Source organism: Paralichthys olivaceus, chromosome 13 (assembly GCF_024713975.1).
Source record: "Paralichthys olivaceus isolate ysfri-2021 chromosome 13, ASM2471397v2, whole genome shotgun sequence".
NCBI lineage: Eukaryota > Metazoa > Chordata > Actinopteri > Pleuronectiformes > Paralichthyidae > Paralichthys > Paralichthys olivaceus.
In genome coordinates this window covers 14,695,197-14,719,259 of record NC_091105.1, presented here as the reverse complement: position 1 = coordinate 14,719,259, position 24,063 = coordinate 14,695,197, and the positions used below count along the sequence as shown (strand labels likewise).

The 24,063-nt window shown below is 39.5% G+C and overlaps 1 protein-coding gene across 1 annotated transcript in view; it reads right to left on the bottom strand.

Annotated features, from left to right (window-relative positions):
- Positions 1 to 24,063, bottom strand: part of cdkal1 (CDK5 regulatory subunit associated protein 1-like 1) — a 214,029-nt gene that overhangs the window by 141,256 nt on the left and 48,710 nt on the right. The window contains exons 5-7 of the mRNA XM_020091374.2: positions 12,532 to 12,628; positions 7,359 to 7,407; positions 441 to 561 (exon numbers count right to left, since the gene is read on the bottom strand). Coding sequence (XP_019946933.1) covers positions 441 to 561; positions 7,359 to 7,407; positions 12,532 to 12,628 — 267 coding nt within the window. The remainder of the gene's footprint in view (positions 1 to 440; positions 562 to 7,358; positions 7,408 to 12,531; positions 12,629 to 24,063) is intronic.

The following is a 24,063-nucleotide window of genomic DNA, read 5'->3' as shown; positions in this document are numbered from 1 at the left end:
TTTGTGACGCTAATATCATCATCAGACCAAATCAATCCATATCGGTTGGACTCTAAATATTTAATTAATCTGGAATAAAGCAGAATCTCTGTGTAAAAGAAGCTTAGGTCTGTTTTTCTCTGTAAATGCTTTGTGGTGATAATAATATGGAACCAGAAACAAAAAGCTAAGACACCTGTTGAGTTTCGATTACATTTGAAGAATATGTGGCTTTATATGCACACACACATACACACCCTACGACACGCACATCTCAAGCATACCATGTGAAATTTATCAAATTTGAATCACAGAGGGGCTCTGTTTAAGTGGTTGTGCAAAAGGAAGACGGCGTACACACACACATACACGAAAGCAATGAAATTGAATTCACAGATTGAATTCCCAGTTACAGCTGAATAACACGCAGTATATTTTCTGTTTGTGTGTCTGTGTCCTACCCAGTGTTAATGGAGATGATTTCAATGAGTGGGTTCCTCCTGATCTTGGGCAGGTCCAGTCTCGCTCCTCCGAGCCTCCGGCCTCCATCTTTCTTCTGACCTAACAGCCGAACCGAGTGGCCTGAAGATGACAAACATGACTTCATTACATACTTATTTTCTAATTGAAACTGTGGCTGCCAGTGTGTGTTTTTCAGTTGTTAATTTGAAAAGGTGACACACTATCATGCAGAGCTATGTGTGGAAAGGTTGGTGTATAGATACAGTTAAAGCATGTCTGTGTTGAAAATGAATATATTACTGTGTTATAAGTGCAAAAATCTGCTGGATGACATTATTCAGTGTTTGTGTGCACAAAACAAACAAACATGACATAATAAGAGGAGAAGTTCAGTTTTGTCTATATCTGCAACACACTCAAATGCACACATACATTTACATAAAGGTTGTCACCCACAAACAACAAGAGACTTGGCTTTCTATTGTGCGATAATAAGCTTTAGATATTGAAATAAAAGCCTTGATTTGACTTCTCACAATGAATAAATATGATGGTGAAGTGAACAGGATAGAGGTAGAGGTATTGCGCAAATAACAGAGCAGATGTGGTAATGGTTTGGTCAAAAGAGGGAGAAATTAACTGATCTAACTGTGCAGGAAATGGAATAATAGGCAACTCCAGCCACCAGATGCACCAAAAATCCATTAAAGGCAAACATGAATATAAAAAGTGTGAAGAGGAGAGTACTTGTGCTAAAACTCCACTGATTTTACCAGAGTAGTTAACAGAGGTGAAAACAATGATGGATGGTTGAAGAAAAGGGGATCTTCAAAGAAAAAAGAGGGATATTTCATCTTTTACCAACTGCACACAAACAATTCCAAAAGTATCACTCATTGGATATAACATTGTTACAGAACTAAATGAGAATCGATAACGGAGTCTAATAGCTAATAGCTCAAGATGTCCAGCCTTTGGTGTGTGGAAATGGGATACCGGAGTCTCTCCTTCCCGACCGACTAATAGGCTACCAGCTAGAAATGTGCGAGATGGAGCCGCTGAGGGATGGAATTGTCTTCCTGTTTTCATCCACTTTACATGGGTCTCCTGGGAGGGTGGGCTCAGGGCAGGAAGCATGGCTATCAATTGGTAGATAAAAATGACAATCTGGCCCAGAGGAGGACAAAGAGCCAATCGGTGAGGCGTGACTGGTCGTAATATCCCAGTACAAGCAAGAAAATGAGAAAACTTCCCTGGTGGAAAACAGCTTGGGACTTGGAGTGCGTTCGGCCATCTTTTCCTCCGGGCCAGCTGTCTGTGCAAACGCCATCGGTGGCAAAAGAAGGACTTCAAATGAATGTGTTCTCTATTATCTCTGTAACCATCTCTCCCTCTGTTTGATGATCGATGAATCTATCCATACATTAATACATTATTTAACACAGATTAAAAGTTCCACCTGCTCCCCAACTGTTACTTTAAACATTGAACCTGAAGTTCATACAACAAATGTATGAGAGAGAAGAAAGTCATCAATGATAATGACTAAAATATGTTGACTAGATCACAGCCTACAAGAGCTTTTTCTTCCAGGTTTTAAGACATACATCTGATAGACATCAACTTATAAATATCTTTTTAACCTTGGTTATACTTTTCACAAGATCCAAACAAAAGTAAATAACATAATAATAATAATAATAATAATAATAAGACATGTGAACTAACTTGTCTGCTATGAAAAAGTGACAAAATCCCGCAATTACAGACTGCAATACAGTGGTCTTAATAAATTAAGATGGAGCAGAACAAGTCTAACCACTAAAAACAATGCGGTAAAACAATCAACTCCTATTTCCTGTTTGAAAATAGTCAAACGAGTAATTTCGCTTCAGCTAAGGTCTATTGGGTTGTGGTAAATCCTGCTTTAAAAATTAAATGTTTTTTCCAGATTGTTGATATTGTACATTTGTTTCAGATCATTTTAGCTGTGGGAAAATAAAGTTACTCATATCTAATTGCTTACACAGACTTGTCTGAAGAAAGCAATTTCCAGTGTGGTTCTGGATTTCCAGATGGTTTTCCCAAATTGACATTGACCATTCTCATAAAACTTGGTAATATTGTCATTCCCCACATATTCCTGTTATTTTTTTTTTTCCCTCTAAAACTTAACAGGACCCCTGAGAGTGTGCCTGCCACCCAAGACTCAAAGTATAATCTCATGACCAGCATGAAATCACACCAGGAGTGTATTGAAAGCCAAATTCAATTTCAGGCCCTAGGGGGACCAGGAATGAGAAGAGATAAAGTAAGTGACTTGAGTTCTTGAAGAAGACCGAAGAAAGCTGGCATAATTGTCATCTCAATTACAGAGTTTAGAGAGGCCAACTGCTGAGATGGGCAACCCCACGTAGACAGAGAGAGACACACACATCGCCTCATGCCACATTTTCCTGTAACTGACTGGCCTTCTCTTTTCCCCCTGCGATTTCCCCCCCGATCTCTCTCTCCGTTGTTCCTTTCTCTCCTTCATAAATACAAACCAACATAAATCCTTCTATCCACTCATAACGGCCCATCATATCATGCTAGGGAGAGGGAGGGAGGGGAGGCAAGGATAGATGGATGGATGGTTGGATGATGACAGAAAAAAATGCATCACAGATGAAAGATGTAGTGGCGAGCCAGATGGATGGTTGGATCATGGAGGTGGGGAGCTAAAAGGATGACCTCTTGACCTGGGTCTGATGTCTCATAAGTGGTGGGTCTTGTTGTGCTCCCTGGTTTGATTGTAAAGCAGCAGGCAGGATCGAGGGGGAAAGAGGTAAATTGGAGAGAAGGGACAGTAGTGTAATGCTTGTCATTTATCCTCCTAATATAACAGGTAATAGGATATGTACCAATATCTTTTTTTTAAAATCTGCTTATTATCTGGCCAAATCTCAGGGAAATGAATTTTGATGGTTAATACCTGAGATGCACATCAAACGCATTGCTTAGAAATTCTAAACTGTGCCTCAATGCAAATATTTCAAAAGAGTGCTTCCTTTAAAAAGCCATACAAGAGCTTTGATCCTTGACAATGACTAGCGAGCTTGTATTTGTACCTCCAGATGGGAGGTCACTGAGCATTAAAAGATGTTCACAGCGCCTTTGGTTGACTTCAAGTATATATGAATGATTCAACTTGCCTCTTGGAACCTGCTCTTTAATTCCTCTCCCACCTGTCTTATTTAATCTTTCCGTTCAATAACGTCTTCACGCTCCTGATTTATTTTTCAGCATTAACACACAAACAGTTTGTTTATATTGGTGAAATAAGGATCACGAGGTTATATGGATCCAATATAGCCTCTGATCTGAAGCTAAGTAGATACATTAGCCTGTCTAACCTTTGCAGCCCCCTGCTTCTATGTCACACACATACACTAAATCTAAACTGTTATGATGATAAAAAAAAAATATCAGGTGAAATAGCATCATCTGAGGCTATCAGCTCAGTGATGGAAGATCAATATTGGGAGAGCAAATAAAGAAATTGAGAAATAAAAACAGCACTATAAAGAAAAAGGTACGTCAAATATTTATTAAAGGTGCAAAGGTTAGACTTTCGGGGAAGTGTGTAATCCTTAAAGATTGGAAACAAGAATAACATATTTTCTAGCCTTTGTGTTGCATTCTATCTAGGGCTGGACGATATGGGTAAAATTACATAACTGTTATTGCGAAAAATGTCCCTCTACTTGAGTAGAGAATGACAAACACTTCCTCACTGTGTTTACACAATGCATAAGCAATCTATCCATATATTGAACCATTTAAATATTGCTATTGATGTAAATGTGTATCCATTAGTGTTATTACCAATTTTTTTTAAAGATCTGCCAGTTGGTTTGGAAGCCAACGGTGTGTTTGCGGTTTCCAAGAAAATTAACATCTGGCACAGTTAAAAAACATTCTACACTGTAAGCAAGCAACACAAGAGCGGGCAGCACTTGTAATGTGAGTGGCTGAATAAATCTTAATTACGGTGTGCATGCTCAGCAACCTGAGATAACTTCAGGATAAAGACATGCTTTTGTATTTACTATACAGGCAGTAACTTGAGCTTTATGTTAGATGGATGCCGTATTTACAGTAGTGAGGGGTCCTGCATTGACATTAGATCTGCTCTTCTTGAGCCAGAATAGATAGCCTCATGCCTCAAGAACCAAGGTCATAAAAGCATACTAGTACTCATGTGGAAAAGAGACCTGCAAGCGTTTTTTGGTGCAGCGAAGAACTGTGTCTATTAGCAGTTCACTGAAGTAAGTATTTTAGTAGCCATTACAACAGGCAAATCCCCGAGCTTAAAGGTTTATGCGCAGGCCTCCGAGCTGAAATAACAGTTCTCAGTTTATACGAGGTCATAAAGAACTGTAATGATACTGGGGAAATTAGTTTCTATGGAAGGGGCACAGATGAAGGAAAAGGGGAGGGAAGGAGGGTAGAGTGTAAGACATTGATAGATTATGAGAAATAGGTGGAGGGAAGAACAGGGAAAGAAAGAGAAAGGAATGAATGGGAAAATCATAGAAAAGAAAGAAGGAATAAAGTCACAGTGTACAAGTGTGTGTGTGTGTGTGTGTGTGTGTGTGTGTGTGTGTGTGTGTGTGTGTGTGCGTGCGTGTGTGTAGCCAGACGATTTAGGGTAAATGACACATTGTAAAATTAATCCTCAGTTCAGCTGTCCTTCATTAGAGTGAGGCCTGCAGTGCGAACTAGTCACTCATTCAAACACACACACAGTGTAAACCTCAATCTGTTCTTTATTAGAGAACAGCTGGGGGTGAATGACAGCTTGACTGGACACTCTCACACTGTAAACTCTCTCTGACCTTCATTAAACTGTTGAGTGCGTTGGTTCACTAACAGTTTAAATGGATGACCTAATCACTGCCATGTGAGTCTGTCCCGCTGTGAGCCACTCAGACAGAGATGACCACTTAACATGCTACTTAGACAGCAAGACAGAGAGATTCAAAAAACACTTTGCTTTTAAATACACGTCAGTTCTAATCACTGATCGTACTCATCAATGAAGTCAAGTCAAGTTTTGTGTGCATTTACTTTCATGAAATTTAAACCATGAAAGAAGCAGTAAATCAAGTCCCCCTGCAGTTGGAAATTTAACACAAAGAACAGACTCTTGTAGACGTAAATTAACTTTCTAACTTATTGGCCAAGGTGGCTGGTAGATGAAAAAATCTAAATTTACCAAATTGCCTTTTTGTGTCAAATCTAAATTTATCTCAGTATTTCATTGAGATAATATGGTATAATGTTGAATACAGCCTTGAAGAAACTAGAGTAAAATTGAAAGAAAAAATATTATATATATAATATATTTATTATTCTGGCAAATAAATCTAATTTCAAGTATAAAGATGAAAATACACCTCAAGAAGTCTTGATCTTAAAAGTCAGCTATGAAATGAACTTCAGGGACGAGAATAGAGACTTTGATTGATTCAGGGATGAAGACGCACAGGCAGTGTGGCACACGCTTTGTTCAGTCATGAACGCCCTCCAGATTCATTGTTTTACTTAAAATGACAAATGTGTTTTTTTTGTCTTTGGCATACTGGAGACACACAAAACAACTCTTCACTGTAGCCTCTCGATTGTACTGTAGCCAGCCTTGTAGAACTTCAAGACTCTATTTCTCAACTTGCTTTTTTCAAGGTGTTTCATCCTTTTTTTTTTTTTTCTTTGCCTGAAACCAAACAAATGATAGACCTGCATTCCAAGCAGACCTAGAATCAATCATTCAAATTTTATTTGTACAGCCCATATCCACAAATCACAGTTTGTCTCAAAGGGCTTCACAAGGTGTGATATCCTCTGCCCTTAATCTTCAGCAACAGTAAGGGAAAAACTATGGGAGAAAAACCCTACTAACAGAAACCTCAAAGAGAGAGCCACATGTGAGGGGCCCCTCACCCAGGACAGACAGAAGTGCAATCAATGCCGTGAGCTAATTGGTGATTGTTTTTTGGTTTGGTTACAGCATACTCTTTAAATACAGTTCCAGGAAAGAAGCCAAAATAGCTGTGATATGAACTCTGACATCTTGCACTTTTTTTTGAGTCTTCTCAGTAGCGTTCTACAGTGAAGCAACATTATCAAGGTCCAGCAGGTACATGCAATTGACCAATCGTAAGTCAGTTTTTATAGCATCATATAACTGATTGACAAAAAAATGGAAAAATGAACAATATGCCACGCATCAGTGATAGACTACCAAAAATTACAGAAACCATCTTTGGGAAAAAATGGATTAACATGTACTTTGACTTTTTTGCAATGTCCCATCCACTAACATGGAGGTTTAAGATCTATACTGCAGCAAGCCAACAGGGGGCAATCTGGGCACTCTGTCTCACATTTGGGGAGCTGTCATGTCGTCCATCTTTATTTACAGACTATGGTGTTTCATAACATAACTATGTTGATACAAACATTTACCTGCAGTGTTGTGAAAGTCCTCTGAGATTTACTCGTCCAATATTTCATGAGTGTTAATTTAGGACCGCTCTGTTTGCACTTTAAACAATCAACATCAATAATGACACAATCAAGTGTTGTTAAAATCGTGTAATAATTCACATTTTTGTACCTTTCTACAGGACAGTGATATATTCCTACTTTTGACAGTACAGCCATTCTCAGTCCTGCTCTTCTGTCAATAAGTAGCCAGACGGCTTTACTGAAAATCATTCGTATGTGGAGCTGACTCAAGAACTTCATTTCCCATTCCAATAATAAAAGGATTCTCATTCATTCATTAGCTGATCAATGCGTTGCTGCTCGCTGGCTCGCTCACTCATACAATTACTGCTCCTGGGTGTGTGTGTGTTTGTGTGTCAAAATACCTTTAACTGCCTCATCCACGACTTCTACTACTCGATCAATCTGCTGGACCTGAAATACAGACACACATGGGAGAAGTTTATTGATGCTGACGAGCCAAGTCCACAAGGTCAAACAAAAGCCTGATATTGACTACCCACAAACACACATAAACTAATCCACATTTAAACAAGGTGGGCATGTAAATATACACAAAGACGATATGGGGTATAAGCACATGGACAAACAAGTGCAAAAGAAAATGCAGCGGTTTTCCCAGCCAGGATGAAGTGGTATAGATTTCTTAAATGCCACTGCGTGTCTATGTAGCTGTAAAGCCACGTATATTACGTATCGACAGAGGCACGGTCCAGGGGTGAGCATTCATGGATGAGAGCAGAGGGAGGAAAAGAAAGAGGTAGAGAGAATGGCAGACATATGATTGTAGAGGTAACAATTCATCACTAACACATCGTTAGAATATGAGAGAATAAAACAGAATCTTGTTATGACCAATCAAAATATACTTCTCATTTCGTCCCATGATGAAAATCCTGCAGCTCTATACGTAACTCTGAAACCACCACAAATTCATGGAGAGACTAGAAGAAGACTAAGAGAGTACATACCTCCACCAAGGCTAATGCCCTATCCGATCTGCTCATTTATCTGAATCCCCTCGAAATTTGAGGTTCTTACTTGTGCCGTGCTTCACACCTACACAAAATGTCATCGAAATCCGTCGTTTTTTGAGTTACTAAAGAATAAACTGCAATGAAAACGTAACCTCCTTGGTGGAGGTAAAAACAAGCAAGATGTGGCTAACATGTTGGCTACAGATAGAAGCCAGAATAGAAGGTTTAACCGGATATTAAAAGAGCCAGAATATTGAGAACAGCACTAATCTACAATCTTACACAAAATAACCTGGAGAAGGAAAGTAGGATTGACAATAAGTGGAAGCGACATATAGGGATGTACAGAGGGAAAAAGAAGTGGGGGAAGAAAAAAAAATTATAATTCAATGCCACAATTTTCCCTTTTATTCCTCCCAGCATCCCCTCTACATCTAATTCTCTCACTTTCGCTATTCTTAGAGGTCTATGCTCAAGCCCTTAGTGCCAGCTCTCAATGCCTCCAGGCCTATTATCCAGTGTAACCCTTCTTTCAAACACACTCACACAGATGCACGCTGTGCTTTGCAGGCAGCAGTTATAAGCATGTTACACACTGAAGTGAACTATTTTCCTCTAGCCAGGCAATCTGGCTCCATTCAGGATAGCAGCAGGTGTCCCTATGCCCTCAGTAGGTTGAGGTATTATTTATAATTGAACCATTAATTCAGATCTCACTAGTCAACTCTAATCACTCAAATCCTACTTTATGTGCTCATTGAGTTTTGTTTAAATAAGGAATATATAGAGAATCACCAAGCACTTTTCCATGAACAGCTTATTCTTGCAGTAATCTAATCAGTCAATCATGTGGAAGCAGTGTGATGCATAAATCCATCCAGCAGCTACAGGTCAGGTAATATTCACAAACCTCAGAATGGAGGTAAAGTGTGACTTAGACCATTGCCTGAATGTCGCTGCTCGATGGGCTGGTCTGAGATTGTTACTAAACAGAAGCTAGACTTGAGTCGGGATGGGATGAAAAAGCAAATCGTCCAGTGAGCAGCACTTTTGAGGTCAAAGAGGCCATACTGGTTCAGACGGACTCAAATGCTATGGTAACTCAGGTAACCTCTCATCAAAACTGCAATAACAGCACTAAATGCACTAAACGGTGAATCTTGAGGTGGATGAGCATCAACAGTAGAAGAAACCATCAGGTTTGACACATTTCAACAAGCAGGACTCTCTCTCGAGCCTGACTAAAGTGAATGAAGTGAGTTGTTAAGTGAGTAATCAGGAGAAGAGCCTTGGTAAGAGACGTGACAGAGAATCTGATGGTCACTCTTGATGAGCTCCAGTGATTACAAGTGTCATTGTAAGTGTCACAGCAATGCGTACAATAATTATGTCAAGGTGATTGTTTTCAGTCTTGCCTTTTTAATGAAGTAGTACAGTGCCTGTTCCAAACCTGCCTGTTTGGAAAGGTCTGTTTGATTGACCTGTGGTGATGCTGGTTTCGGCTTTATTTCTGAAACTGTAAAAAGTTACCTGCAGTGATTGAGCTACAGAAAGTTAAGACCGGCTGCTGGACCCTGAAGCTGCACCACTGCTGCTGCACAAAGAGATCTTTGTTTTTACACTCTAATGAGGGGAAATAATTTGTTTTTCTTAGCATAGAGCTGCAAAATAAAACATTTTTAAAGAGTCTGAATACTTAACAAATGAATTGCCTTGTATACTGAAAAGACAATGTGTTGCTGACCGACTGTAATTCTCAGATCACCATGCCAGCTCTGTGCATGTGTGTAATGCATCTCTGATATAGGTAGGGGCTAGTCTATGTCAATGTTTGGTTCAGACATGCAAAACACTGTGGATTTGCGTGACTTGTCTGTGTACAGTACGCACAATACACTGTCATTCATTTCACAGCAAAACAGAACACAACAGGAAGCCACACAAAAGCTGACACACAGCTCGATTAAAACGAATGAATTCAACAGGAAGCAATTTTTTTTTTAACTACTCCCTTTATCTAGCCGTTAGTGCAATCACTATATACAAATTCACAACTGCTTATTTGCATGTAATTTGCATAACCCACCAACTGTCACTGCCATTGTGAGGCTGATTGTAACTACCAGGGATACACAAGGGGGGCGTGTGCACACATACACCTCTGTCAGGCTGTGTGAACCATGTGTGCCTGTTCATGCATGCATCTGTCAGTGTGCACTTGTCTTTCTATGGCTGTGAGGACATTTTTAGTCGAAGCCATTGTTATGAGGATGTATTCTGTTCTCAAAATTCCATAGGCCTGTTTAAGGGGTGAGACCTGGTTATAGGGTTAGGCATTTTACATGTGATGGTTCAGGTTGGGGGCAAGAGAATATATAATGTTAATGTGTGCTCACAGCTACAGCCAGACAAATGTGTGTTTGTCTGTATCACCGCGTAATCCAATCTACTCATAACAATGAAAGGACCAGCAGTGGTAAACTTCCCAGCTGTTTCTGCCTCGCCCTGAAGGCTATTACATATACAACCCAGTTTATCTGAATGTAATTATATTACACATACATGCCACTTGACTTAAATGTAATTGTGTCACACAGTGGAATGTTTACCGAAATTGAATTACATTATTTATGGCAAAGGATATTTAACTTAACAATCAAGACACCTCCCCACCCCTCAACCCCATTATTTTTTAAGCAGGAGGTAGTAATAAACATTGGACAGTTTAATTTATCCCTGTTTTCAAAGGGACAGTTTGTTTTATTAATGCAAGCAAATAAACTCAAGCATTATTTCAAATCAAGATCAAGGTTTTCTGTGGCGATTGAAATTATGTAATCTAATTTGAACAACAGAAGCGTTCTTAGAAATGTAGGAATTATTTTGCTTCGCTAAACATGGATTAAATGTCTAAATACACAGTGCTCAACTACAAGGACTATTTGGAAAACCTCTCATTGTTTATTAATGTTGGAATGGCTGATGTGATTTTGTTTGAATGCAGAACTGAACAGACAGAAAATAACCTCATTCATGCTTCACCAAGGCCCTTCACTTTAAATAAAATAGTCTCAAAGACTTTGTGGAAAGTGGCTGCACTTTAAACATAAAAAACCATAATCAATTCTTTAAATACTTCCCTCTCGTCATTACTCAGGTGAAACATACATTAAAAGAAAGAATTTAAAAAGTCCATCTCATGGTTTATCATACACCAGAGGGATTTGTGTGAAAACGCTCTTTTTGTGTCCCAGTAAACTGAAGAGAAGAGGGCTCTAGATATGTAATTCAAAAGATGTTGTTATATCTGCATATTTCTGTCACTCCACTGATGTGAAGTGAGTTTTTCCCTTTAGCCACAACATCTTCTGTGTTATTCGTTGGCCACCTCACTCACCTCGCTGTCAGAACACTATCAAACATTTAGAGGTGCAGTTTCCATTGGTACCTTTACAGAAAGGGGGAAAGACTCTTGCTCAGGGCTTTAAGCCATGAGGTCTTCACATCAGTCACTGGCCCTGTCTTTTTCCATACATCAGATAGCTTAGGGGTCAATATACCTGATTTTTCTACCCTGTTTGTAAATGTTCTATATGGTGAAAACAAGACAGCCAAGAAAAACACATAAAAATTGGACTGTTAGATTTATGCAAAAAAGGAAATAAAGCACTACACAGCGTTTAGCATCATTTTAGCTGTTTGGTGTAGAACCTGGAAACTAACCCATGCATTATGTATGGGATGGTGTCAAGGGGGTTTGCATCTCAAAGTGGGAACTTACTGTTTAATCACATTAAAGCCGACTGAGAAGTTCAGGCTGACAGTTTTATGTAGGAAACACGGGTTGGTTGCATTTATCAAAAATGAACTGGGGCAGCATATTGTAAAATAAAAACCTGTAACGCTCAGAAACATTCCAGTTAATTAATTCCAGTGCTCTCAGCTGTCTTCTAAACATTGTTCACTTGAAGCACTGCGGTTGACGACCTGCTCTAGACACGGCTCATTTCGGTGTCTATGTCGTATATGCAGGCGCAGACTTGTTAAACAGGTGTCCAATGTCATTTCCTCTTTCCATTGGCCTTATTTTTCAAATACTCCATGCTTCCTTTCTTTCTTTCCAGCGACCTCAGGCTCTTTTCCACCTCTGCCCATTTCCTTTGTCTTGTACTTTTTTCCCTCCTTCCATCATATACTCTTCCTGCTTTTCTATTCCCCACACTGTTCATCTTAGCAGTCTGGAGTTTTGTCTCCCAGGGATGTCTATTGATCCACCAAGCGGCAGGGAGGCCAGAATAGAACAGACACAGCAGGTTGGCAGCAAGGTGAATGACAGGTCAATCCATCTTAGTCTCAGTGTTGTGTGTGTGTGTGTCTGTACGAAATCCTCAAAGTGAACCCATTAGACACAAATGAAGGCCAACAAGGGACCCAGGCAGAAAATATATTGTTGTATGAGCATATCCCTACAATATTCAGGTCATCACTGTCAGATAAGTAAGTTCAAATGCACACACATGAATATATATATATATATATACATACATATATACATACATACCCCAATAATGCTGAGTCCTTTGAGGTAGTCCATCCGTGGCTGGGCCTGGGGAACGCATCCTGCTAACACCACCTTTTTCTCTTGTTCTTGAGCTTTTCTGTAAAAACAAATACAAAGAAAATGACAGATGAAAAGATTAAAATTGGTAAATAAATGGCATTTTTGTACCAACATTGTGCACAATTCCAAACTAAGTCTTCTTTGACCCATTTAGATGCAACATATGGTTTTATATACCTTTAAGACCACATGTGAGGTTTCTTTGCTTTTCCCTTTGGAGCAGGATGAGACATGTGCGCATTTTAATACAACGTCATCGTTTTTAAGACAAGTGACTGATGAAATACATTGCGACTTGGGAGAAAGGTGAAACAATTATGGGTAATGATAGTTGGTTTTTCAGCTCTCTTAGCCAACAAAAAAAGTTTTTAAAGTTGCATTTCAGACAATGGCTGACGATTTAAGGGAGGGAAGGGATACTGAAGCAGATTGCTGCAGAGTTTCCTTGAGGAAAACAATGATGAAAGGGAGCTTTTGTTAATGTTGGCAATTCTGTCAGCTTTTCAGAAAACCTGCAGGTTTTAGGTGGTTATTTTCAAACAATGCTTAGATTTTAGAGTGCACCTCTATTTGCCACCTTAGGTCAAAATGGGTTGAACTAAAACTTTTAAATATACTTTAGAAGCCAAGTCAATCAGAAGGTTTCAGGTTTCTAAATTAAAAATAAAAGAGCTTGAAAACAACAGTGAGGTGGTTGTCAAACAAGTAGCAGTTACTTCTATGTCATTTCTGGTCAATGTGAAAGTTTCTTGCTACAAGGTGAATATTGCTTGTTTTCCCCAGTGGCATGTGAGCTATTCCCTCATGAAATGCCCTTGAGAAAAAGAATTTGCTCAAGGTAAATCCCACTGTGTAACTATGATAATTGGTTTGTTTGTTATGTCTGATTACCAGAGGTACAACTGATTTTTTTATGCTTCGGTGCCAGCAACAGCCATGGCCAGAGGCACCCTGTTTTTGGGTTGCCCGTCTGTATGGACATCAGCCGTCCATCTCTATTCTTATTCATGTTGATGCAATAAGAATGCCTAGAGCTAATTTCATTTCGTCAAGCTAAAAACATCCAGTGTGACTCCAAGATGATCTGATTCAAATTCAGTAGGCAAAGGGTGAAATCACTGCTTTTAGCCACAACAAGACTGTTTATTTAAAATGTGGGGTATTTGATTTGATGTTTAATTAAGGTTAAGTAGACTGCATAACAAATACAGGCCACAAAGTTCAACTTCAGTTTAACCTAAGTTAGCACATCAGTTAAGGCTAATTTAATGAGCCAGGTTATAAAATAACCCCACAGTTTCTCTGTTGTGATTTGGTCTAATGTAACATGGCCTGAAACTGTCTGAACATGTACAAAACCAGATTGTGAGACTTCATAAAAATTGGAGAGGGTACACAAGTATCTGTAGGCTACTGAACATAAGCCGAAACACATTTGTAGTGGTTCGGCAGTAGAGGAAGAGACATACTGCCAATAACAGGATTATCTGGAAGGATTATCTGAGGAAATTGGTGTCTCAGTGACTGAGCAGAAAGTTGAGAGGACATTGCAAGAAGTCAAACTCTAAAGATGGCCTCCAAAAAGACCTTGCCAAAGAACATGAAAAGAAGCCTTGGCTATTCTTTGGTCGGATTAAAATAAAATAAATTTGTTCCAATGCAACCTAATAGGGTGCAAAAGGCTCAAGGAAGAACAAATTTTAAGGTTGCACTGGGAATGTAATTCATATACCAAACAACAGAATGAAATGACAGCAGCAACCTTGACAGGACGTTATTTCAAACACACTGCAAAGTTCACACAAGAGTCTTTAAAGAAGAGACAGAGAAAACTATGATCTGACCAAGTATGTTCCCTGACTTTAATCCACTAGAATGCCTTTGGAGTCAGTATTTTAAAACAGAAGAAAAAAAACTGCTTTAACAAACCACAGCTGCGAATAATGGTAGAAAATCTTGCCACAGATTTGTTTACGACTAGTTTCATCCATGACAAAGAGGATCAAATCTGTCATCAACAATTAAGTGTAAAGGATGGAGTATAAATATTAAAGAGTGTACTGACTTTTGTTGCAATTGTTTCATAAATATGAACCTTTATTATAGATTTATGACGAAATCTTCTTGAGTTTTGGCCAAAACCAAATAAACTGCATTGAATTGACAGGCTTTTTAATAACGTAACATTTTCATGATACTGGCTAGGGATATAAGATGTTGTATATTGTATAACACAATGTGATGTAAAACATAATTATTTACAATTTTTTTTTAATAGAAACAAGCACTAAGAATCTTTTTTTTATCAAGATTTGAATTTAAAAGGCCTGGCCGACAGTAAATACTGTAGCAAACCACAACAAGAGTGAGTGTATGTGTGTGTCTGTATGTCACCTCCAGTTAGTGGCAGTGTGATTTGAGACACTCGGTCTGTCTGACAAAAGCTTTTGGAAGAGCTGCCCAGACTCCGCCATGAATCTTTAATAATGAAGCCTCCTGACAGTTGGAGTAAGAGAGTGAGAGAGTGAGAGAGAGAGAGAGGGATGAAAGTGGGGAGGTATGTAAGTGAGGAAGGAATCATGGGAGGAGCAAAGAAGCTGGATGCAAACTGTCAGTTGTGTTTTAATTCAGAATGTGTTTGTATTCTTCGGCAAAGCAAAGACAGGGAGAGTGATGGAGGTGGAGGGGGTGAGCGAGAGAGCAGAGTGAGCAGGGAGAGAGAGGTGAAGGCAGACAAACAAAGCGAGGAATGGAGGGATAGATGAAAGCTACAGTTGGTGAGAGATGAGTGGGGAGATGAAGGGAAGAGAGATGAAGGCAGACTTTTTTTGTGATTATTTTGATTATTATTCTGAGCTGTTTGTATTATTCAGGTTTATTTTAGTCTCCTCAATTGTATTTCTTCATCGAATTCCTTATCGACACAGAAGGGTTGAGCAGGTACCAACAAATCACTTAAGATGCCAAAAAAGATGAAACACGGAGAAAGAAGAAAGTCTGCTGGATGTGATGCCTCAGCACAGAATAAAGTGTTTTAACAGCACATTCAGAGAAACTGTACTTCCATTGATCCTCAGAAATGCATGTTATTATTGTGCATGCATGTTTATAGCTTTATCAACAGCCCTTTGACCTTTATGATAGAAAACAAGTGATAATATAATAATATCCAGCTACTTCGACTCTGTTCTGGTGTAAAAAGAAGCAGGAAACAGACAGGGAGCACTGTACAGCAGCAGAATTGTGATGCTGGTAAATACTTAAAGGGGGAATGATGTAAACTTTCAAGACTGGCTGAAGTGAGACGGATGAAGCCAAAAAAGGGATTTATCTGCTTAGAGTAACTTGTTCCCCCCAAACTGTTCCTCATGAGGGACCCACACTGGCATCACTGCACACACAGACACACACACACAGTAGGGGTGCGTCTGCATAATTCACACCGTCTCCTGCCAAAATGCACCAAACGTTCCTTTAATGCGCTACTTGCTCCCCGCCCACACACCCAGAGCCATAGCTGACACAGCGAGTAAGCAGACGCTGCCTGATCCGTCGCCTCAGCGCCCCAGGGGGGAACAGGCCAATCACGTCGCACACAGTTCCTGGATGGGATGAGATGGAATGGGATTATGTGATGCAGTTGCCGTGGTGATACTTTTGAGCCCGACTGAGCGCTCGCTGCCAGTGACCCGGACCAGAGCAGATGTCCCCCGAGATCAGAGGACGAGGTGTGCTTGCAGACACGCATGCACACACACACACACACACACACGTTTCCTTGGCTTCCTTGGCACCTCGCCCTAAATCTCTACGGCCCCCTGTCAACTCCATGCTCACTATAGCCTCAAGACCACACATGCACACACACACATACATACATACCAATGGTCACGGATGGTAATGGCAACAGCAAACACTCGTCTATGCATACATGTATGACCTCTGCAGTATACATGTATGGTAGGGAAGGCTGTGCTGTACATACTGGTTTTTAACAGCTGAGCGGACACAGTGAATCAGTCAAATTAGAGCGGACTAAATGTCCAACTGAATTGATCAGGTTGACTTGGAGAAGCCCCTTGTAGTAAATATGACATTCAAATAACTCTCGGCATTAAGATGGACCACAGTGCATGACCTATATTAGGGCCTTTTCAACTTTCTCACAAAGAAACTTGAAGTGAAAGGAGACCCTTTCTGCGTGGATCTACTATAGCATAGGATTTACATGACTGCAGCAGAGATGCAGTGACATTATCATATAAATAAGCCACAATGCTGATGTTGTCACAACTGCAACAAATGTCTGAAAATGTCCAAGTCAATAAAAAAATATGGCAAATATTTTTAAACAAATCAATTACAGGTACTAAGATAAAATGCTAATAAAGTGGCGAACTATAGAAACAAATTGATTAAGTGCATTTCACGACTCTGTTTGTAGTGTCTGGTGTTTCGAGAAGAACTATTGTGAATAATTCCATTTTTACATTTTTGTAACACATGCAGACCACCAATCATGTCTGTTACTAGAACAAGTCCCAGCTGCACCTCTGGTTCAGAAGGACCACATGCTGCAAAGAGTTCCTCCTGGTGGGATGGATGCATGCAGTGTCGAGAAATCCCACAAATCCTGCGACTTCTGATCACTTCCCTGAGTGAAAATATTCCCCAAGGAAAAGAACTAACACTTAATGAGAATCACCTCTGCAGGAATCTCCCTTGATGCGTCTGATTATATTCAAGCTAGCAAGCACCCAGTTCAGACACACGCAGACCAGGAGGGAGGCTTGAGTTCAAGCTAGGCTAAAGCAGTGATTGAGTTCATATTAATTCTTGAGAATAGTTTGTTTATATTTTATTTGCAATTCCACCATTCTTTATAATTACGTTGTTCATAATTGCATAATGGTCGCTGTGTCTAAATGCCCTCTGCTGTCACTAAGTGGCATTGACATGAAGGGTGGCAGCACGATCAGTGTCTCTTGCCACCTTCTCCCTCCATGCCCTTATAAGTATGAATCAAAGTTTGTTCTGTGTATTAAATGTTATTGTGATTAGGTTGTTCTTGAAAATGAAATGCTATCAAACAAAAAATTTAAATGTTGCTGAATAATAAATTGTCATCAGATGTTATTACTTTCATTATCCAAACAACGGCAGCTGAGTAGACAATCCTTCAGGACACATTTGCGTTCAGCAAAGAAAATGTGTTAATATGCAAATGGTACACACACACAGACACAAAGCATCCCCAATGAGTCTTGGGTGCATTCACACCTGTACTGACAGATGTCCACTTGTGATTGCATCATCTAATGTCAGGTAATGTCCTCTGAAGTCATGGAGAACAACTTTTTGTGCGTGTGTGTGTGTGTCCTTTCAATGACTCTTCCTGCTGCTTAACACCCTCAGCCCTACAGAGCACTACATGGTGGGGGGGTGGCTCATTACACACACAGAGCTGGCCATATGCTCCCTAACAAACATGTTGCTTAAAGGATGAGGTCATACTGGTAAGAGTGGTGTAACTAGGATGTACAGATCTGCATCGTGATTAGCTCTGTGTGCCGTGTGACCTCTACTGTTAGGTAAACGTGTTAAAATGCCATCTGTCTGATGTTTAAATATCGTTTTTTAGATTTTTCTCAATTTAAATCAGCTAAACTTTCTTTTGTCCTACAGCAAAATCACAGCATTAGAATTTAACCTAGTGTAACTGATTTATTTTCCATTACATCCCTGCGTTCTCTACCCCCACTTTGTCCCCCTTTCCCCCCCTCCTCCGTTTCCCCTGTCCTTGCTCCTCTGTCTCATCTTTTCCCTCATCCTCTCATCTGCACTCTGACAGTTGTTTCTGGCTGAGTTGACAGCGAGCCAGCCAATCAGCACACTCCTGACCTCTCTGCATTAGCATAAGCAGCAAGGGGTAAGGTTAAGTACCCATCAAGCTTCAGTAATTAAGATGTGAGCTGGTGTGTGCATGAGTGTGTGAGTGAGTGTGTCACAGATAGAGCAAATGTGTTCAGTCATCCACTTTGGATATTTTCCACTTTCACAAACTTCCACTTATACAACAATGCAATCAAGGTCTTGGATTTCATTTTTACAATCCAATATCTAAACTTACCTCTGATTACTTACCTCTACTGAAGAGGCCATGATGTGTGTTTATTTATTGAAAGTTTTAATCGTGTTGTTTTTTTTTTTATTTCCCTGAGTGTTTCATTCTAGCAGCAGTTGCATCTCCATTACTGGTGAGAGCCCAAACCGAACAAATGTGGAGAAAACACACATAGTTACTTTAATGGAGAAAACAGCCTCTCCTGTGAATGAGCATACTGGAAAAGTTTCCTCAAACAACTGTCATAATACAAATACATAAAACAGCAGCTAACTCTGGGCCTGAGGGATCTGACTGCTGCCAAAGTAAACTAAATAAAAGCTGTTAATGTACAAGACCAGGGGTCTGTGAGAGATGTAACCGAGAGAGGGAAAAAGAGGAAATAAATTGCATGTTTGACTGATTGACAGGAAACTGTCAAAAAGACATCTTTATAAACGGGTGATAAGCAGGAGGAAGCGAGTTGGTAGTGAGTGTCAAACTGAAATGAAAGGCAGCGGAACAAAACGTAATGTAGAAGGAAAGACGGTGAGTCTCTATGTCATTTTGATGAAAACTGAAGACGCAATCTAGCTCAGGGGGTTAAATAAGGAACAAATACTTATAATAGATATGTCAATAATGAATCATTTTATGCAAAAATCCAATCCAACCAAGTTGAAATCAAAATAATGTTTCCAAAAATGTTTGTTTGGGGGATTCAAACTAGTGTCGAGCACTGTGCCTGAAGTCAGTGATGATGGTAGTAATATACCATCTCAGTGGCAATGAAATAAATGTGTGCAGAGGGTCAATTTCCCCATTGCATGTAGTGCTTGTGTGTGCATGATTGTGCAAAGTCAAAAAGCAAGAATCTTATTTAACAATCTAAACAGTGAAGGGGAGTAAAATTATAGGACAAAGAGAGAAACATGAAAGTAAGACTGCCAAGAGCACATCTTCCTCACCATGTAGGGAGAGGGGAGATGACAACAGGAAATAAAGGAGGACGCAAGCTTGGATGCTGTGAGGGAAGATTGTGATTGAGGGATGAGAGAGAGGTTTGAGAAGTAAAGCTGCTGAACCCCCCGCTGAGATCTCTGTCTTTCTCTCTCATGCACACAAGCGTACACACGTCAACCGCTGCTGTGTTTCACAGGAAACTGAGAGCTGGTGTCCAAAAGGATAAACTGAATGAGAGAAAAACTCAAATTAAAAAACAGCTGAAAGAAAAAAAGAAATAAAAGCAAGGTAAGAAATGAATACAAAAGGCAGGATATGTATAATTGAATTGATACAAGATAATTGCATGAAAGCAGGTCTATAAAAGTGAGTTGTAGTAAGTGATGTTGACCTAAAACACTAAAGAACCTAAAACAAGATGCAAAAGTCTGAACACTGGTCTGATAGCAGCAGAGAGCTCAAGCTTAATCTGAGTTACCACAATGACGACCTCATATAAAACGATATAGAATAAAAAAAACATCTGACTTGTTTTCAGTTTTATTCAGTTTATGGTCAGCGTGGTTAATAAAAGCATTCGCGTTAGAGCTGCGTTTTACAGGATACAGGCAATCTGTTGACCAATCAATACACCTATAACGTGGCTAGTTTATGACTGGCTCACACGGCCTCCGGGTATATCAGAGATAGAATGCAGCCCAATTGCCAACATGGGCCTAGTAAAGGCTGGTCAGAGGAAATGCAAGGCTTTCAGATTATGGCCTTTTAAAAAGAAAAGCCTCACACACCTGCCCGGTGCTGTGAAATGGATGACATCTGTCTTGTAAAAATGACTTGAATATGTGATAAATATTGCATCAGCGTAAATGAGTTGTATTCGTCGCTTGAATGGTTCATAATAGAGAAAATGCTGATATAAAAAGCAGGGGAAAAAAAAACTGCGGAGCAATGGCAAACACCCACATTCAGACACACATATGTGCAGGGAATTGCATGAGAGATGAGCACTTGACTGAGCAGTGAAGAGGGGGAAACCCAACGCTGAATCCCACTAAGAGTCCCACGAGTCCCATTTCTAATGCAAAGTCCTGCTTTCTATAGGAGAGGCCGTTATGGGACAAAGGTATAGGAGCAACCCCTCAACCAGAGACAACTGACAAACACACACACACAAGTTCACTCTCAGGATTATATTTGTTCATCCATGTTTTTGTTGTTTGAATTGTCATCAAAAAAAAAAAAGTATATATATATATTTGAACAAATGTCAGCATGTATAGATTAAGTACAAGAAACAGAGCGTTTCAGTGGGAATCAGATTTCTGTGTTGACTGCAGTAGATAATACACAGTTTGTGCCGCCTAAATGGTGATTTTTGAGGTTTGCCATATATTTAAACCCATTTAAATGTGTAAATAAGCACTTAGCTTGTATGTGGAGCATTTAGTGTGGCAGCTCCAGTCTCAGACAAAACAGGTCATGTCACAGGGCACACACAGGCATTTATCATTCAGAGCCACAGCCACTCCCCATGAGGCCTTTCACCTCTGTGGGAATCAATCTAAAAAACGAATAAGCATGTGTGCAGGCATACATGCATTTTCCCTCCAGTGCATATACATGCTTACATGTGTTTGTATAGGTGTGTGTGTGTGTGTGTGTACATGTGTGTCCATGTGCACATGTTTGTGTGTGTCTCTGCAATTATTCTGAACCAGAAGTGGAGACAAGGGGGAAAACCTGGCTAAGATGACAGAGGTGAAAGGACGATCCTGGTTGAATGAATTCACACAAAATTAGTCCAAGCATAAACAATCATGATTGGTTTCAAGGTCATAAATTATTACAAGCAAGGGTTTGGAAAAGTGGAACAGCACATGCTCACTGACCTGGAATATTTCTTATTTTCAGTCAACACAAAGCCAAACTAATTATACTGTTCTAACAAGTATGGATTGAAAAGAAGTGTCCAATCTTAACCTGTGAAAACAGTTTATATGCCCCAACGGCTCGTCAAAACTATGTTCCACAAACCTCTGACGATTGAAGTTGGCACCCTTAAGAAAGATTTAGTTTAGACATAGAGAAGTACATTTCATATCTCTGCCAAGGACGTAATGTTTTCATCCGCATTTGATTCAATTAAATATTGTGAAGGGGTGTGACATAATCAAAGTAAGAATCCCAACAATTTTCAAGCGAATCTGGAGAAACAGGTGGATCCAGACATTCTTTTCACTTTGAAATGTGTGATAAGGCATTTAGGCACTTAAAGATATAACTAGACAACAGCACCACTGCACTCTGAAACTCCCTCTTTTCAATGGGCTGTGCTACGCAAGAAGACCGTGGCACACTTTGACGAACAATGATCCAACAGAAACTAAACTGCCAGACAGAAACAGAATGCACAATGGAGTTAAAGTTAATATTGTGTCTGAGATCCCCAAGATGTTGTGTATATTGAGACCTCAGGAGGACAAGTGTATTATGGAAACACATTGTGAGACATGTCAGGTGGGTTTTGGCTTAGATAGCTTGTTGTAGTTAGGGAAAACATAAAAAACAGACTACTATCTTTTTTGCACCAAATATAACAATATACTTAGATGTATCTAATTTCATTGCATCAGAGGAAATGTTCAATAGTTGAGGATGAGACTCAGCAGTATCACAGTGTGCTTTGTTAGGTTATATATTGGAAAAGACAGTTTCTCGAAAGTACCATGGAGACATGTATGTATATATGTATTCAAAACTGTGGCAAGTCCACAGTTCCATACTTGGCATTAGCTGCAGTGTTAGTTTCTCTATTGTGCACTCAGCCTGAGAAATCAGCAATGGTCTGTGATATAATGGCTTGGCTCAGTGCAACACCAAATGGTGAATGCCTGGTGATAGCCTCTTTGCGGTTAATTCACTGTCCTACTCCATGAAGTCAGTGGACCTAAGACACGGCATCGTTCAGAAAACATCTGATATTTTCATCTACAAGGACTTTGTTAGCATATTTATCACCTGGTCATCAAGATAACCACTCGCATACATCATTCATAACAGATTTTCATTTTCATTGCTTTCTGTAATAAAATTACTATTAAAAAGACTATAGAAAGAAAGAAAATTAAAAAAAACTGGAGCACAAATAAATTGCAATAACTGTGATGTGTATGTTTATACACACTTTAGGCATTTGTCTTGCTTTTTTGTTTAATCTGCATATGTCGTCTTTATACTTACATGCATGTGTTTTGCATATTTTTAGTTTACACATCTGTGTTTATGGGAGTCGGTGCACTGTGAGTTATTCATGATATGTGAGCATGCATGTGAAAACAGATATGTGAGTACATGTGCAGTACGTGCATTAGGGGACTATGCCGACTATGGGAGTCTCATTATAGAGCTACAAAGTCTAAGCATCTATTCAGCCTGTTAATTTCCCTGGCTGATGTTTTCTCCCCCGTGCAGCCTGAAGTGGCTCCACGGTGCCTCATCAGTCCCTCTAAAAGGCCTTCTTATTTAACTACGGTGCCTTATTTATCCTAAATAACATTCCATTTAAATCCAAGGATGCAGCATGCACAAAGCAAACTGTCTGATTAAATTTCTGTGCAGGACCCCCTTACTTGGTAAAAATTAATTTATGGAATTTATAGAAAACACACACACACACACACACACACACACACCTCGTCTGACTCAACACCAATTAAACGGAAGGTTCAAGGTAAGGTTCATTACGTTAGAAAAGAGAAGAGAGGGAATGGGCGGGGGTTGTTAGGAGAAAAAAGGCTTTACAAAATGAGGAGGTGATTTTTAAAACACGCTTGTTAGAGGGATTGTGAATATTTTTCCAGTTGGGGATGAATAGAGCTGCTTTCAGCCTCTTCTGTTGAACCACATTTGTTACATCTCTTTTTTTCACACTTTGAACCAGTCAAGCTTATTTTCAATAAAGATCCAGGTCCTGATGTCTGAAAGACACTGAAAATGTTTCATTACACGAACACTAAAGTCAAATTAATGATACATTTACATGTTGTATCAAATTGAACCCGATCATCTGGTTTTTATCCAAACGACATTGACAGTAGATTGAGGTATAAAGACAGAGGTGACTTAACACCGAGTGCACTATGTTCAATTCAGGCTGTTTAGCCCTGCAGGAATATATTTCACGATTTTTAACATTGTATTTACACAAAATAAAGTACAATTATGCATTACACTATTTTTACATCAGTGAGTGTCCTCAGCTTTCTAGTTTCTGCTATGTTCAACATTTAAAATGTAATATATGCTCGAATAACCTTCCCATGGAAAAGGACACTACCACAATGAGGTACAAAATTGTGGATGGGCAATTCAAGCAAAAATATTATTCAATATTCACTGGAAACTAT